This window comes from Carcharodon carcharias, chromosome 8, assembly GCF_017639515.1.
Source record: "Carcharodon carcharias isolate sCarCar2 chromosome 8, sCarCar2.pri, whole genome shotgun sequence".
NCBI classification, from domain to species: domain Eukaryota; kingdom Metazoa; phylum Chordata; class Chondrichthyes; order Lamniformes; family Lamnidae; genus Carcharodon; species Carcharodon carcharias.
Genome location: NC_054474.1, coordinates 83,837,865 through 83,856,581, shown reverse-complemented (window position 1 = coordinate 83,856,581; position 18,717 = coordinate 83,837,865). Strand labels below are relative to the sequence as shown.

The 18,717-nt window shown below is 44.4% G+C and overlaps 1 protein-coding gene across 2 annotated transcripts in view; it reads left to right on the top strand.

Annotated features, from left to right (window-relative positions):
* Positions 1-9,997: 9,997 nt before the first annotated feature.
* Positions 9,998-18,717, top strand: part of LOC121280787 (GDNF family receptor alpha-4-like) — a 29,178-nt gene continuing 20,458 nt past the window's right edge. For both annotated transcript variants that reach the window (XM_041192986.1, XM_041192985.1), the window contains exon 1: positions 9,998-10,468. In XM_041192986.1, coding sequence (XP_041048920.1) covers positions 10,429-10,468 — 40 coding nt within the window. In that variant the 5' untranslated portion in view covers positions 9,998-10,428. The remainder of the gene's footprint in view (positions 10,469-18,717) is intronic.

Genomic DNA, 18,717 nt, shown 5'->3' with positions numbered 1-18,717 from the left:
AGAGTGAGGTTTCAAACCCAATTTGACCCTTCTTCAGAACTGAGTTCCAAAGAGGGCAGGCATGGCCTCAGTTTAAATATTCACCAAAAAAAAAGACCGTTCCCCCAGCATTGCAGCAGTCCCTCAGTGAAGAGTCAGCCTGGATTTTGTGCTCAAGTGTCCAGAGTGGGACTTAAAAGGATGCTTCATAGTTACTGGCAATGGTGTCTGTGTCCAAAAGAGGATGGGGATAGAGATGTGGCAGACAGTGAATTGGAACTGAAATGAGTTCCACTTATTTTCAACCCAACTCAAATTTCCAGATGGATCTGGGGCAAGTGATCGGGGCTCCTGTCCAAAGCAAGTGGGAGTTTCATTTCAATGCTAAACAAGAGGGCATGCTCCATTTAACTGGCTGGTAGGGATGCTGGACCTCAAGTCCAAATTACTGCTAAGCAACTTGGCATCTAGCTTTGCTAGGGATGGACCATCGGTACCAAAAACTAGCATTTATATGTCGCCTTTAATATAGAAAAAACATCCCAGGGCACTTCACAAAAGTTTAATAGACTAAAATAGATGGTGAGCTAAAGTAAGAGATATTAGGAGAGGTGACCAAAAGCTTGTTCAAAGAGATAATTTTATTCATTCATGGATATGGGTGTCACTGGCTAGGCCAGCATTTATTGCCCATCCCTAACTGCCCTTGAGATTTGTTGTAAAGAGGATTTTGAAAGAGTAAAGGGACAGGAGAAGCGACAGGGTTTAAATAGAGAATTTCAGAGCATGGGGCCTAGGTAACTGAAGGCACAACAATGGTAGAGATGTGGGAGGGGGACATGAAATAGAAGCCAATGTTAGAGGATCAGACATGGTGAGTGTGGTGGGGGTCAGAGGAGGATAAAGAAATAAGCAATGGTGAGGCCACGAAAGGATTTAAGCATGAGGATGATGGTTTAAATCCGAGGCTTTGTGTCCTAAGGGTCACAGTTGGTCAGCAAGGACAGGAGTGATATGTGAGCAGGGCTGTGAGGGATAGGATGCAGCAGAGTTTTGGATGAGCTGATATTTACAGCGTATGGAAGAAGCATTGCTGGCAAGGGGGGCATTGCAGAGGTAGAGTCTGATGGTGACTAAAGTGTGACTAAGAGCTTCAGCATTAGTGGAGGGGCTGAGGTAGTGGTGGAGGTGGGTGATGTTACAGTGGTACAGGTGGGTGGTTTCTGTGCTGGTGAGGATAAGGGATTGGTAACTCAGCTGAGGGTTGAATAGGACACTAAACTTAGGTAAAAACTGATACAGCACCTGGGAAAGGGATTGAATTGGTGGCAAGGGTATGGAGCATGTGGTGGAGGCTGAACCTGATGGCTCTGGCCTTCCCAATATTTGTCAAAAATTGCAATTCATCTGAGTTTGAAAGCTGGACAAGCAGTCTAGCAGCACAGGATAGTATATTCACTATACCCCCTGACCTTCCCCTCTCCGACGCTGAACGTTCAGTGCTCAGCAAAGGACTTAGTTTCATACCCTTACGCCCTCATCTCAATGAATTTTGGGCTCAGCACAATGCTGAACTCTTCTTCCGCCGCCTTCGTCTCCGTGCTCACTTCTTTGGGCAGGAGTCCTCTTCCTGTTCAACGGATCCTTTTACCCACATCCAATATTCTCCCTCCACCTCTCCGCCCTCCCTCTGGATTCTTACCTTCTCTTGATCTTTTCATTGAGAACTGTCAGCGTGACATTAGTTGTCTCAATTTCTCTGGTCCTCTCACCCATTCTAACCTGTCTTTCTCTGAAGTTACTGCACTCCGTTCTCTTAGGTCCAACCCTAACATTGTCATCAAACCCACTGACAAGGGTGGTGCTGTTGTTGTCTGGCGCACTGACCTCTACCTCGCGGAGCCTGAATGTCAACTCGCAGACACTTCGTCCTACCTCTCCCTGGACCGTGACCCCACCACTGAACATCAGGCCATTGTTTCCAGGACTGTCACTGACCTCATCTCCTCTGAAGATCTTCCTTCCACAGCTTCCAACCTGATAGTCGCCCAACCTCGATCGGCAGACCAATCATGTCAGCCTGTTCCTGCCCCACGGAACTAATTTCTCGCCATCTTGACTCCCTGCTCTCTCCCCATCTTGACTCCCTTCTCTCTCCCCTTGTCCAGTCCCTTCCCACCTACATCCATGATTCCTCTGACACCTTACATCACATCAACGATTTCCAGTTCCCTGGCCCCAACCGCTTCCTCTTCACCATGGATGTCCAATCCCTCTACACCTCTATCCCCCACCGGGATGGTCTGAGGGCTCTCAGCTTCTTCCTCAAACAGAGGCCCGAAGAATCCCCACCCACCACTACTCTCCTCCGTCTGGCAGAACTTGTTCTCACACTCCTTTAACTCCTCTCACTTCCTCCAAATAAAAGGTGTGGCTATGGGTACCCGCATGGGCCCCAGCTATGCCTGTCTCTTTATGGGGTATGTGGAACATTCCTTGTTCCAGTTCTACTCCAGCCCCCTCCCACAGCTCTTTCTCCGGTACATCGATGATTACTTCGGTGCTGCTTCATGCTCTCGTCGGGACCTGGAAAAATGTATTAATTTTGTTTCCAATCTCCACCCCTCCATCATTTTCACATGGTCCATCTCTGACACTTCCCTTCTCTTCCTTGACCTCTCTGTCTGAATTTCTGTTGATAGACTGTCCACCAATATCCATTACAAGCTTACCAACTCCCATAGCTACCTCGACTACAGCTCCTCACACCCCGCTTCCTGTAAGGACTCCATCCCATTCTCTCAGTTCCTTCGCCTCCGTCGCATCTGTTCTGATGACGTTACCTTCAAAAACAGTTCCTCTGACATGTCCTCCTTCTTCCTTAACTGAGGTTTTCCACCCACGGTAGTTGACAGGGCCCTCAACTGTGTTCGGCCCATCTCCTGCGCATCCGCCTTCACGCCTTCTCCTCCCTCCCAGAAACATGATAGGGTCCCCCTTGTTCTCACTTATCACCCCACCAGCCTCCGCATTCAAAGGATCATCTTGCGCCATTTCCGCCAACTCCAGCATGATGCCACCACCAAAGACATCTTCCCTTCACCCTCCCGGCGGCATTCCGTAGGGATCGTTCCCTCCGGGACACCCTGGTCCACTCCTCCATCACCTCCTACTCCTCAACCCTCACCTACGGCACCTCCCCACGCAAAAGCAAAATATGCAACACCTGCCCCTTCACTTCCTCCCTCCTTACCGTCCAAGGGCCCAAACACTCCTTTCAAGTGAAACACATTTCACTTGCATTTCCCCCAAATTAGTCTACTGCATTTGTTGCTCCCAATGTGGTTTCCTCTACATTGGAGAGACCAAACGCAGACTGGGTGACCGCTTTGCAGAACACCTTCGGTCTGTCCGCAAGCATTACCCAGACCGCCCTGTCGATTGCCATTTTAACACTCCACCCTGCTCTCTTGCCCACATGTCTGTCCTTGGCTTGCTACATTGTTCCAGTGAAGCTCAACGCAAACTGGAGGAACAGCACCTCATCTTCCGACTAAGCACTTTACAGCCTTCCGGACTGAATATTGAGTTCAACAACTTTAGATCTTGAACTCCCTCCTCCATCCCCACCCCCTTTTCCATTTCTTCCCCCTCCTTCTTGTTTTTTCTAATAATTTATATAGATTTTTCTTTTCCCACCTATTTCCATTATTTTTAAATGTATTCCACCCATGGTTTATTTCATCCCACTCCCACTAGAGCTACCTCACTTGTCCTGCTCTCCAATCTTAATTAGCACATTCTTCTAGATAATATCACCACCTTCAACACCTCTTTGTTCTTTTGTTTGTGACATCTTTTGGTTATCTCCTCCTACCACTGCTTGCTTGTCCCAACAACGCCCCCCCCCCCCTTCTTCACCCCCCCCCTTAAACCAGCTTATATTTCACCCCTTTCCTATTTCTACTTAGTTCTGTTGAAGGGTCATGAGGACTCGAAATGTCAACTTTGCTCTTCTCCGCCGATGCTGCCAGACCTGCTGAGTTTTTCCAGGTATTTCTTTTTGTTTTGGATTTCCAGCATCTGCAGTTTTTTGTTTTTAGCACAGGATAATTGATAGGTCAAGAAAAGAGGTGGTGAGGGTGACTTTGCTATCAAGAGATGATTTAAAGTGCATTTTGTTTAGTGGTGCATTCTGCTGTGTCCACACCTCTCCCCTTTCCTGGAAGGCCAATCTTCCCTGTACTTGCTCATATTTGGTCCATGCATCCAAATCAATAAGACAGCAGGAAAACACAATGTTTCCTGGCATTTGACCTATTTCAGTATTGGATACCAGGACCTAAGAGCAGCAATTACCTTCATCCTCCTGCATCAAGTTTCTAGCTACAGTTCTGTGCAAGAGTGGGAAGCTGACCTCCAGCACAGCAATGACCCCGGGGATGGAAAGTTGGCCGGTGTGGAAGAAGCACCCCCTTAGCCAGTGAATGTCATACTCCACCAGTGCTCGTCCCTGGTTAGAAGGAATAGGTCACTGTGTGAAATATAACATCATGATTACTGTTTCCAGAGATAAGACTGTATTGTGAAGATTGCTGTCCTGTTACTGTGTCCAGTGATTTGTCATCACTGCCTCCAAAAGTAAGGGTTCTGTGCTTTGTCCACATTAAGGATGCTGTATGATTACTGTGCCCAGAGTAAGGGGTCTTTATAATTACTGAGTAATCTTTAAAAATGGAAATGCTGCTGGAATGCCTTGAACACAAAGGCATATTGATAATGTTGAATTTGTGCAAAGAACTGGTCAGGCTATGGTTGGAATATTGTTTTAGAGTATCAAAGTAATTGTATTATTGGAGTATTAGCACTGTTGCTAAATTATCAGACTGCTTATCCAACATCCAGTGCTGGATGAGCAGAAATTTCATTCAATTAAATATTGGGAAAACTGAAGCCATTGTTTTAGGTCCCTGCTCCAATCTCTGTTCCCTAGCCCCTGACTCCATCCCTCTTCCTAACAACGGTCTGAGTTTTATCCAGTCTGTTCACAACTTTGGTGTCATATTTGATCCAAGTTGAGCTTCCGACCTCATATTCATGTCATCATTAAGACTGTCTATTTCGACTTCGATAACATCGCCCAACTTCACAACTTCACCACGTCTCAGTACATCTGCTGCTGAAACTCTTATTCGTGCCTTTGTTACTTCTATGTTTCACTATGTGAATGATGGTCTGGTCTCCTACATTCTACTCTCAGTAAACTTGAGGTCATCTAAAACCCCAGTACCTCTGTCTTAACTCACAACAAGGTCCCATCCCCCTATCACCCTATGCTCACTGGCCTACTTTGCCTCCTCGTCAAGCAATGTCACAAGTTTAAAATTCAACCTTATTTTCAAATCCCTCCGGGGCTTTGCACCTCCCTGCCTCTGCAATCCCCTCCAACCCCACAACCCTTTGAAATATCTGCAGTCTTCTAATTCTGGCCTCCAGTGTATTTCCAAGTAAAGTTTCTGCACCATAGGAGGCTATGCCTTCAGTTGCCTAGGCCCCAAGCTTTGGAATTCACCCTTCACCTCTCAGCCTCTCTACCTTGCTTTGCTCCTTTAAGACACTCCTTAAAATACTCTTTGACGAAGCCTTTGGTCATTTGGCCTAATATCTCCTTATATGTCCTGGTGTAATAATTTGTTTTGTTTTTATTCATTCATGGGATGTGGGCATTGCTGGCTAGGATGACATTTATTGCTCATCCCTAATTGTCCTTGAAAAGGTGATTTCAGAGGGCATGGTATAGTCAACCATATTGCTTGCTGTGGGTCTGGAGTCACATGTAGGCCAGACCAGATAAGGACAGTGGATTTTTAAAAATTTACTCAGTCATGGGATGTGGGCATCGCTGACTAGGCCAGCATTTATTGCCAATCCCTAATGGCCCTTGAGAAGGTGGTGGTGAACTTCCTTCTTGAACCACTGCAGTCCATGTATTGCAGGTACACCCATAGTGCTGTTCCAGATGGAGTTCCAGGATTTTGACCTAGCGACTATATTTCCAAAGGCTGCTTGAAAAAGCAGGATGGTGAGTGGCTTGGAGGGGAACTTCCAGGTGGCGGTATTCCAATGTATTTACTGCCCTTGTCCTTCTAGATGGTAGTAATCATACATTTGGAAGGTTCAGCCTAAATTTCCTTCCCCAAAGGGAATTAGAGAACCAGATGGGTTTTTATAACAATTGACAATATTTTCATGGTCACCATTAGACTTTCAATTTCAGATTTTTATTGGATTCAAATTCCACCATCTGCTGTGGTAGGATTTGAACCCTGGCCCTTAAATCATTACCCTGGGTCTCTACATTACTAAAACAAAAACAGAATTACCTGGAAAAACTCAGCAGGTCTGGCAGCATCGGCGGAGAAGAAAAGAGTTGACGTTTCGAGTCCTCATGACCCTTCGACAGAACTTGAGTGAGTCCAAGAAAGGGGTGAAATATAAGCTGGTTTAAGGTGTGTGTGTTGGGGCTTGTGGGGGGGGGGGGGGGGGGGGGGGGGGGGGGGGGGGAGGGGGGGTGGAGTTTGGGTGGGGGGAGAGAGAGAGAACTGGAGGGGGTTGGTGTGGTTGTAGGGACAAACAAGCAGTACTAGAAGCAGATCATCAAAAGATGTCACAAACAACAGAACAAAAGAACACATAGGTGTTAAAGTTGGTGATATTATCTAAACGAATGTGCTAATTAAGAATGGATGGGAGGGCACTCAAGGTATAGCTCTAGTGGGGGTGGGGGGAGCATAAAAGATTTAAAAATATTTAAAAATAATGGAAATAGGTGGGAAAAGAAAAATCTATATAATTTATTGGAAAAAACAAAAGGAAGGGGGAAACAGGGGTTCCCCCTGGGAGTAATTGAATGTAATTTAACAACGTGGAATTTTAACCTCAGGAAGCACACAAGACAACTCAGGTGTTCGCATATCCATTTAAATTATCCCTTAGAGAACAACCTCTACAGGACCACATGCATCCAGAGAGAGTAAGGAAGTGTGACTGGAGTAGGTAGCTTCATTGTGATAACAGTGAAACAGACAGGTTGGCTTACAATGGCTCCTTTCTGTGTTGAAATTGTAATTGGCTATTCAATTGATTGGCACATTGTACAAAAGGAGCTGAGGTAATAGAAAGTTATTAACACAGCTGTAGGGGAAAGAGTTAGTACTAGCTTTTAAAATGGGCCTCTTACACAAGAGGTTTGGCATGGTTTCAACACTTTGTTGCTTCTGTTTCTGCCTGACCTCATCAACCTTTTTACATCAGTTTCCCTGAGTGTTTCAGCATTGATTTATGCTGTGTCTATGTTGTATAGGGAGGTGTGTCTACTGTCTGTCTGAGGGTGCTGCATCTGTATGGGTGTGTCTGGTATCTGTGTGTGTTTGTGTACGATATATATGATAGGTTTTTCTGTGTGCTGCGTCTGTGTGTATGTTTGGGTGTGTGTATTGTGTGTGTTGGTGTGTGATGCCTGTAACTGTGTGGTGTGTGTGGTGTGTGTGGTGTATGCATTTAATGCCCATCCCTAATTGCCCTTGAGAAGGTGATGGTGAGTCACCTTCTTGAACCACTGCAGTCCATGTAGTGTAGGTACACCCACAGTGCTGTTAGGAAGGGAGTTCCGGGATTTTGACCCAGCGACAGTGAAGGAATGGCGATATAGATCCAGGTTAGGATTGTCTGTAGGTTGGAGGGGACCTTGCAGGTAGTGATGTTACCATGCATTTGCTGCCCTTGTCCTCTAGGTAGTTGAGGTCAAGGGTTTGGGAGGTACTGTTGAAAGAGGCTGGACGAATTGCTGCAGTGAATCTTGTAGATGGTACACACTGCTGCCACTAGTTTGTGGAAGGAATAAATGTTTCAGGTTGTGGATGGAGTGCCTCGGAGCTTCTTGAGTGTCATTGGAGCTGCACTCATCCAGACAAGTGTGGAGTATTCCATCACACCCCTGACTTGTGCCTTGTAGATGGTGAACAGGCTTTGGGTAGTCAGGAGGTGAGTTACCCTTTGAGAACGCTCAGCCTCTGACCTGCTCTTGTAGACACAGTTTTTATATAGCTGGTCCAGTTCAGTTCCTGGTCAATAATATCCCCAAGATGTTGATGGTAGAGGTTCAGTGATGGTAATGCCATTGAAAATATTGGGCAGGGTGACCAACCTTCCTAGATTTTATGGCACTGTCTTGGAACTTAAGGCGTTTGCCCTGTGTCCTGGGTTGTTTGCCGCTGGGAAGCTGTTTGTCCCGTATTTTTGATGTTTGTATAGCACTGTGCATGCACAATGTGCCCTCGTCTTGGTGACCTGCTCTCACAGGTTCACCAGCACTGCTCCCCCCACGCGGGTCATACAGTAGCCAATGCCAAAATTTGACTTAATTTTTTTTTTGAGTTGGTCACCCTGATCTAGAGAAGATGGTCATTGCCTGATACTTGTGCGGTACGAATGTTACTTGCTGCTTGCCAGTCCAAAATTGAATGTTGTCCAGGTCTTGTTGCATGTTGGTAGAAATTGCTTCAGTATCTGAGGGGGCATGTGATGTATGTGTTTGTGTGGTGTTTATTTGTGTCTGGTTTGCATGATATATTGCGTCTGTGTGGTGTGTGTGTTGTGGTATTGTATCTGTGTGGGTGTTTGTATGTGTGTGAGTTTGCATGGTGTGTGTCTGTGTGTTATATGCGTGTGACATATGGTGCCTAAATGTATAATGTGTTTGCGTGATGTGTCTGTGTGGTGGGTGTCTGTTGGTAGGTGTTATCTGTGATGTGGTACATAAGTCCTGCACTCTGGATCTCACAGCCTCGTGGGATGTCCTGCCCCATGTGCCCAAAGCTCTGTGGGTCAAGCATTGGCCTGTTCAGTCACATCAAGACCCATGGCAGAAACACACGACACTGAATAGTCATCCTTGAATCGAGGGACAGCTGACAAAACAACGACAATGACAACAGTGTATCTGTGAATGTGTTGGATCTTTGAATGTGTTTGATGCGTGTTTGCAGTGTTTCTGTCTCTGTGGTCAGTGTGTGTGTGTGTCTATTTGTATGGTGTGTTTTTGAGTGTGGTGTATCTGGTGGCGTAGTGGATGTGGGTATATTTGCTGAGTGTGCCAGTGTAGTGTGTTTGTGTGGTGCGTTTGGGTATGTGTGTTGTATGTCTGAGTATGTGTGTCTGTGCATATGGTATGTGTGTGGTCTGTGTGTGTTTGTCCAGGTGTCTGTCTGTGTGTTGTGTGTGGTGACTGTGTGTATGTGTAGTGAGTGCTTGGGTGTAAAATGAGCGTGTCTGGGTGGTTTGTGTCTGTCGGTGTGTGTGCATCTTTTGGTGTGTGTGTGTGTGTGTGCTGAGTGAGTTTGTGTGTCCTTGTGTTGAGTATGTGTTTGGTTAAGTGTATGCTGTGGGTCTATCTGTCTACATTTCAAATCTTTCTTGGACTCGAACTCAAGTTCTGTCGAAGGGTCATGAGGACTCGAAACGTCAACTCTTTTCTTCTCCGCCGATGCTGCCAGACCTGCTGAGTTTTTCCAGGTAATTCTGTTTTTGTTTTGGATTTCCAGCATCCGCAGTTTTTTTGTTTTTATCTATGTGTTGTGTGTGTTTGGTTGAATGTGTTGAGTGTACGTTTATGTATTGTGTGTGTCTGTATGTTGAGTGTATTTGCTTGAGTGTGTGCTGTGTCTGAGTTGTGTGTGTGGTTGAGTTTGTGTTTTGTGTGTGCTGTGTGTGTCTGTTGAGTGTATGTGCTCTGTGTCTGTGCTGTGTGTGTTTGTGTTGAGTGTGTGCTGTGTGTGTCTGTGCATCTTTTGGTGTGTGTGTGTGTGTCTGTGCTGAGTGTGTGTCTGTGTGTTGAGTGTGTGTACAGAGTGTAGTGAGACTACCTGTTCTCATCATGCAGTCACTGGCTGAATTTCTATGTATCGCTGCTGCCTCGGCACGTGGGCGGGCGTGATGTTGTAAAAAGCCAGTAGTAACCAGAGACACAAAGAGGAGAGTTTAGGACACATCGGCTTCCCAGGGACGGACGGGCTGCTGGCTGTTCGCTGCTCCTAAGCACCAAGGAATCGGCAAAGTGAGGAGGAAGAAACTAGAGGATGAAAAACAAATCCCAATATCCACTTGATGATCTATTACAATTTTTTGTTTCAAAATGAGAAGTTGGAAAAATATTTACAACGAGAAGAAAATTAAAGAGGGCAGTGTGATTTGACGCCCAGAGCAGTCTCTCCCTTTCCTAGTAAGTTGGTGATTTGGAAAGTTAGTGTGTGTTTCTGCCCTGGGAGCTGGATGCAGCAGCGAGTCCGGGCTGCCAGGCGCTGCTCTCAGTGCCGAGGGCGGGCAGCCACCCAGTGAAAGCTACAGCAAAGTGACACCGGCAGCGAGTCCCGGAGTGCAGTCAGTTCCAGTATGATGGTCCCGTGGACCTCCCTACTTCTGGCGCTTGTCGGTAAGTAAAACACCGCCTCAAAGCTGGACTTTTCAGCAGCTCCACCCTTATAAATTAATTGAACCGGATTATCATTCGTTTTCTGTTTGCCGAATCAATAAATGAAATGTATACTATATTAAGATAAAAGCAGAACATTAAATCTAAAGTCCAGTTTAAGTTCCTTTAAAATCTGATATCTCTTTTAGAATTTGGACTCTTGGTGTTTTCTGCTGGGTCAATTGTTGTAGCTGTTTGAGAAGTCTAAACGGATTAAAAGGAACAAAAGAGATAAGATTAAGAAATATCTAAGCGTGTTTTTAAGATGTCACCAATTTTTAAACAGCACACCAGGGTATCTCAGCGCTGATCTGATTGTGGTCAAACCCACAGGGAACCTTTTGAAGACTGAGGTTCCCACACAAAGGGACAGTGGATTAGTTCTGATATCGGAACGATTCTGGACTTGTAAGAGTCTTTAATTCGACCTTATGATTGCGTTTTTGAGAAATGAACAAAAGGGATTGGACAAATGTGTAACTTGTTGTATTATCAGCGCATTACTGCCTATACAATACTCGCTGTGCAACACCATCTGCCCAGTACTGTCTGCACACCACCAGCCCAATAGTGTTTGCCTGTACACTATCTCCCCGATGCTATATTTACAACACCATCTTGCCAATACTGCCCATACAACACTATCTTCCCAATACCGCCTGTACACTATCTTCCCAATACTGCCTGTACAACACCATCTTCCCAAACTGTCTGTACTCCATCAGCCCAATACTGCCTGTACAAATCGCCTACCCAATACTGCCTGTACACTATCTCCCTGATACTGCATATACAACACTATGTTCCCAATGCTGCCTGTACATCTTCAGCCCAAGACTACCTGTACTAGCCCTATGCAACACCACGTATCCAATACAGTCTGTATAACACCACCAACCCAATACTGTTTGTACAAAATCACCTACCCAATACTGTCTGTATAGCACCATCTGCCCAATACTGTCTGTACACTATCTACGCCATACTGTATTTAGAGCACCATCTTCCCAATGCTGTCTTTACAACACCATCTTCTCAATACAACCTGTAAACCATCAGCCCAATACTGTCTGTACAAATCACCTACCCAATATTGCTTCTACGACATCACCTGCCCAATATTGCTTCTACAACACCACCTGCCCAATACTGTCTTTACACCACCTGCCCAATACTTTCTGTACAACACCACCTGCACAATACTGTCTGTACAACACCACCTACACAATACTATCTGTACAACACCACCCGCACAATTCTGTTTGTACAACACCACCTGCACAATTCTTTCTGTACAACACCACCTGCCCAATACTGACTGTACAACCACCTGCACAAGTCTGTCTGTACAACACCACCTGCACAATACTGTCTGTACAACACCACCAGCCCAATACTTTTTGTACAACACCACCTGCCCAATATTTTCTGTACAACACCATCTGTCCAATACTCCCTGTACAACACCACCTGCCGAATACTGTCTGTACAACACCACCTGTCCAATACTGTCTGTACATCACCTGCACAATACACCACCTATATGATACTTTCTGTGTCTTACAGCCACACAATATGCACATGTACTGCAATGCCCATGTAATGTGGCTTGAATTATGCTATTTGTGCAAATTATCTGTACCACATCACCAGTACAGTACTGTCTGAACAATGAGGTCTGCCTAATATCACCTGTATGATATCACTAGTACAATTTCAGTTGTGTATACCACCTGTATAACACTACCTGTACAATAACACCTACATTATATTTCCTGGAAAGCATTGTCAACACCACACAGCTTGTACAATGACACATAACATTTGCAGAGTGATAATGCCTGTACATCACCAGTGTGGTGCCATCTGTACAATACCACTTGCACCACATAAGGTACCAACACTAATAGACCCAAATTATATTCCTGTATGATACTACTGAAAGTGTAGTAAGCAAAAAACAATTGTTTTGTAAGTTGCAGGACAATAAAGAAAATGGTTCGGTGATTTTACATGATTGGCTGTTTGAATAACCTGGCAGGCAATCTATCCCTTATTAAAATGTTGTTAATCTGCTTTAAGCTCCTGCCAGCAATATTCAGAAATCAAACTTCAAGAGCTTGACCAGCAGTCAATTGTAAGGAAGAGTGTTCTACCTCAATGTCTGAGCATGGTTTTATTTACTGATCCCCTTCAGGCAAAGCAACAGATGGAATGTTCATTGGGGTGAGCTTGATATCTTTTGCTGCTGAATTGGAAATGAAAACTAGAGGAGTGGGAAAACAGCATTTGTGTTTCATACCAACAATAGTCACTGCCTATGTCTTGAATTTCTGTTAAAAAATGCAGGACATGGCTTATAAGTGAGGCAGTACTGGTGTAATTTGTGTAAAAAAAATTACAACATAAGATGAATTAGCTCCCCCAACCTAACCCCCCCAACCCCCATCCAGCTACAACTTTCCAGTTTTTTTGCTGCTTGATGACAGGATTGCTCTTTGTATGCTTTTGTGGTCACGTCAGTCTTTTCATCACATGAGGAACTTGTCTGTTCTGTTTGTTTCTGTTGAATGAATTTATCAAAAACCTAATTCCAGGCAAGCAACCATTTACCCCCATGCTAATTCAATAGCACCAGAAAGATGTTTTGATAGTGTGCTAACATGAAATAATGGTGCAATGTTTGTCAATAGATGGTGCAGCGGTCCTGAGGGCAGTGATGCACAAAACAGAGGTGTTCGGTACAGTGGTGTTCCATGGTAAAATAACCCATTTTAACCCCCTCAATTAGACTCCAGCCTATACTTCATTCTCCATTATCCAATATAGGAATCATATGGAACCCTCAATTAGATTCAAACCTGTACCCACTTCCCACATATATGTTATTCTCAATAATGTTATTGTTTTATTGATACCTGGATGGAAAATTATTGAATTAAAATGTAGCAGTTTGACACAGCCTCCTTTAAGTTACTGCAACTCAGATACAAATGACAGGTTTAATTGATTTCACAAAATCTTAGTTTTTTCTTTAAACCATTGCCTTCAGGATGTGGCCAATGCTAACAGGATTGGCATTGTTTGCCCATCCCTAGTTGCCCTGAGAAGGGCCTTGTAGGCCTTTTCTTTGAACACTGTAGTCCATGTACTTATCCAACAGTGGGATTAGATGGGGAATTCTCTGGATAATGAAGGAATGGTGTGAGACTTGGAGATGAGGGTTTTGTATCTTCTGTTAAATAAATTTCCCCAATGTTATACTAGTTTGTAAACCAGATAGGATTTTAAATAATTACTGCAGTTCAATCTCAAAGGGGCGTGATCTACCAGTTTCACAGTTATCTTAGGATCAGGTACAGGGAGAGACATACTTTAGTCTGACTCCAGAAAATTGGGCTTTATCTATAAAAATCGATGCATAGTTAGCAGAGCGACGGCTATATGTGCTGGCTCACGCCAGGGTTGAGGCGTGAATCAAATTCAGCTTCGGGCCTCATTTAAACATCACAGATGAGGTGTAGATGTGAACCAGAAGCTTCGCTGCAGATCGCAAGATAGCATGGTGGAGAATAGGCTGACTCCTACACTGAACTGACAGCCAGGTTGGGTCCAGGATGGGGTGGGGGGTGGGTGGGAAGCAATCCCAGAAAGGTGATTCCAGGAGGGGACCTCAAAGCCACACAGTAGTGGGCTGGAGAGTTTTATTAATGGGATCAAGAGGGCCATCCTTGGAGGCCCAGAAAATAGAAACTGAAATGTTCCTTTTTGGTTTTTTTTATGCTTTCATGGGATGTGGGCATCGCTGGTAGGGCCATCATTTATTGCCCATCCCTAATTGCCCTTGAGAAGATGGTGATGAGCTGATTTCTTGAACCACTGTGCTGTTAGGGAGGGAGTTCCAGGATTTTGACCCAGCGACAGTGAAGGAACAATAATATACTTCCAAGTCAGGATGGTGTCTGGCTTGGAGGGGAACTTCCAGGTAGTGGTGTTCCCATGTGTCTGTTGCCCTTGTCCTTCAAGGTGGTAGTGGTTGTGGTTTTGGAAGATCTTATATGATGGAACATATGTAGGCACTGTTGCCACAATGTGTTGGTGGTGGAGGGAGTGAATACTTATGTGGTGAAGTGCGGTCACTTTGTCCTGGATGGTGTCAACCTTTGTGAGTGTTGTTGGAGCTGTAGTCGTCCAGGAAAGTGAGGAGTATTCCATTACACCTCTGCTTGTGCCTTGTATGTGGTGGACAGGCTTTGGTGAGTGAGGAGATGAGCTACTCACCACAGAATTCCCAGCCTCTGACCTGCAGTTATAGCCACAGTATTTATATGGCCAGTCCAGTTCTGTTTCTGGTCAATGGTAACTCCCAGGATGTTGATAGTTGGGGATTCAGTGATGATAATGCCATTGAATGTCAAGTGGAGGTGGTTAGATTCTCTCTTGTTGGAGATGGTCATTGCCTGGCACTTGTTTGCTGCAAATGTTATTTGCAGGTTATCAGCCCAAGCCTGAATGTTGTTCAGGTCTTGATGCATTTGGACATGGGCTACTTCAATAACTGAGTAATTGCGAATGGTGCTGAATATTGTGCAAACATCAGCGAACATCATCACTTCTGACCTTATGATAGAGCAAAGGTCATTGGTGAATGTGTGAAGATTGCTGTGCTTAGGACAGTACCACCAGCCATATAAATAGTGTGGCTATAACTGCAGGTCAGAGGCTGGGAGTTCTGTGGTGAGTAGCTCATTTCCTCACTCACCAAAGCCTGTCCACCATTTACAAGGCACAAGCCAGAGGTGTAATGGAATACTCCCCACTTTTCCTGGACGACTGCAGCTCCAACAACACTCACGAAGGTTGACACCATCCAGGACAAAGTCACTGCATTTCACCAACATAAGCATTCACTCCCTCCACCACATAGTGGCAGCAGTCCTTATTGTATGTTCTATCATATAAGACCTTCCAAACCCACGTGCTCTACTACCTTGAAGGACAAGGGTAGCAAACGCAGGGGAACACCACCACCTGGAAGTTCCCCTCCAAGTCACACACCATCCTGACTTGGAAATATATGATCACTCCAGCATTGCAATGCAACTCCTGCATTGATGTTCTGGACTAAGATGATTGGCCTCCAACAATCAGAACTGTAGTTCTTTGTGCTAGGCATGACTCCAATCAGTGGAGAGTTTTTTCCCCCAATTCCCATAACTTCAAATGCCACACTCAGTCAATGCTGCCTTGATGTCAAGGGCAGTCACTCTAACCTCATCTTGGGGAGGTGATGGCATAGTGGTATTATTGCTGAACTGGTAATCCAGAAACCCAGGGTAATGTTCTGGGGACCTGGGTTCAAATCCCACAATGGCAGATGGTGGAATTTGAATTCAATAAAAATCTGGAATTAAAAGTCTAATGATAACCATGAAACCATTGTTGACTGTTGTAAAAACCCATCTGGTTCACTAATGTTTCCTTTAGGAAAGGAAATCTGCTGTCCTTACCTGGTCTGGTCTACATGTGACTCCAGACCCCACAGAAATGTGGTTGGCTCTTAAATACCCTCTGAAAGGGCAATACAAATGTTGGGTGCTAGCCATTGATGCCCACATTGCATGAATGTGCTCTTCAGCTTGCTTGGATCAGGGCTATAATGAAGTTGGGAGCTGAGTGCCCCAGGCAAGGCCCAAATTGAGCATCGGTGAGCAGGTTGTTGCAGTTGATAGCACTGTTGATGACAAATTCCATCACTTTGCTGATGATTGAGAGTAGACTTATGGGATGATAATTGGCTAGGTTGGATTTGTTCTGCTTTCATGGACAGGACATATGTGGATAATTTTCCATATTGTGGGGTAAATGCCAGTGCCACTGGAACAGAACGGCTAGATTGGCCTCCAGTGGTTCCTTTAATGATCACTGGTTAGACTGTTCAACATATGGTACGACTAGGCAGAGTAAGTGCGGTGATAGATCCACCCATTTGTACCTGAATTTCACAATGGAGGTCCTACAACATGCGTAGGTCTTCAGTTTGCATACTTGAAAAGCCTAACACCTATCCAGAGAGGTGCTTTTCTAAGCCAATATAACAGGCAGCACAATTCAGACACAGCCGGTCAAGAAGTGAATTTCAGTGGTCCACTGCCAATGTTATGCCTAACTAGAATCATGGTAAATAGTTGTTTTTCAGACTGGAGGATGGTAGACAGTGGTGTTCCCCAAGGGTCAGTGCTAGGACCAATGCTTTATGATATATACAAATTACTTGGATATTGAAATAACAGTGTAAAATTTCAAAATTTTCTAATGACACCATTGACAGGTTTAGATAAGGTAGACAAAGAAAAGCTGCTTCTATTAACTGATGGTGCAAGGAAATAAGGGACACATTGAAGATTTGGGGCAAAAGATACAGAGGGAATATGAGGAAGAACTTTTTTATGCAGTGAGTGGTAATGACCTAGAACTCCCTGCCCACGAGGGTGATGGAAGTGGAGATGAGAAATGATTTCAAAAGGAAATGGGATAGGTTATTGAGGGAAATAACCTTACAGGGCTATAGGGATAAAGTATGGGAGTGGGACTGACTGGACTGCTCTACAGATTTGATAAGACAAATGGCCCCCTTCTGTGCCATAATGATGCTATAACTCTATATAATGCAAGGAATACAATCTAATACGGTAATTCAATTTAGTATAGTACATGCAACGTGAAATCTATAATCAATACACTATATATAAAGTGTAGGATTCAGTTTAAAAGACTTTGTAGCTAAATTTCCTCATGTTTGGAAGCATTCTGGTAAATCTCCTCTGCACTCTCTCAAGGACCCTCACACCCTTCCTAAATTTTGGTGAGCAGAACTGAATGCAATATTCTATAGCATATACACAAAAACATAACAATATCTAACATAGAATACCCAAAATCTATACTCTTCAGTATATAATATACAGTATATAACATTGTGATTTTATGATCTGTCTACAAATCTGTGATTCACTTCTTGACTGGCTGTGTCTGAATTGTGCTGCATGTTATATTGGCTTAGAAAAGCACTTCTCTGGATAGGTGTTAGGCTTTTCAAATATGCAAATTGAAGACCTACGCATGTTATCCGCAGTTTTTTTGTTTTTATCTCTGTGATTTCTTCACCTCCAATGAATGTTGCTGGAATCATCCCAATGCCCTGGAACACTTGGATTCTTCAACCCGTTTCACTTTAGTTCTTTCTTTAAATCTGTATTTCAGGCTATTCTCATAAGTGAGCCCACAGTCACTGCTCAAATGAGTTTCCATTTGTCCTGATGTGTCCAGATGACATAATGTGCCTCAGATAACAAACAGACAAGACATTTTCTTTAAGGTTATATCAACTACTGGCTTGATCCTTTGCCTCTATGTGATCCTCCTTTTCTTCCATAGGAAGCAGAATAACACTGACACCAGATCTGAATTTAATCTTTAGCTTTTTTTAATAGCACTCAGTTTAGACAGGGCTGAGGGAGGCTAGCCTGCTGAATAGCATCTCAGAGAAGTGATTGTTTGCTTTTGTACAGTGACTCTGCTAGAAAAGAGTAAAGTTAACCGTTGACACAGAAAGGAGTCGGATACAAGGGATGTCAGTGAAACTCAAGCAAGTCATAATGATCAATTAGACACTGAGGTACTACCTGATAGTTGCTCCCTTTACCACTTTTTTACACTTGAAGACTGATGGACAGGAAAAGGACCTGTGGTTCATGCAGCTTGTCCCATGCCTCAGAGTTGCCTTGCATGTCACAATACACTTTACACCCAACCTCATAACCATGTGAGTTTACAGAAGAGGCGGCAAATCAGGATAAAAACCCAGGCCAAGTTACAAGACAAAAATCTGGGAAATTCATCTCTAAACTCCTTGGGTGATTGAAACGAGTTCAGGAGAGCACTCTGGCTCTGATTAATGTTGTGCAAGGCCACCTCTGCCCCAGCTAGAAACAGATCCAGCTCTTGCTTGAAAATTATGTATACAGCAAGATTTGAACAGCTTTCTGCTCATTTGTTTTCTGTGCTGAATGTCACGGCAGACTCCATGTAGTTATGTGTCATGATTAGGATGTAATCATGGCAAGAGAGAATGGGTAATAGATTGCTGGACTGGGGCGAGTAGTGACTGGAATTCTGGAGGGGTCAGTGCTCGGATCTCTGTTTCACAC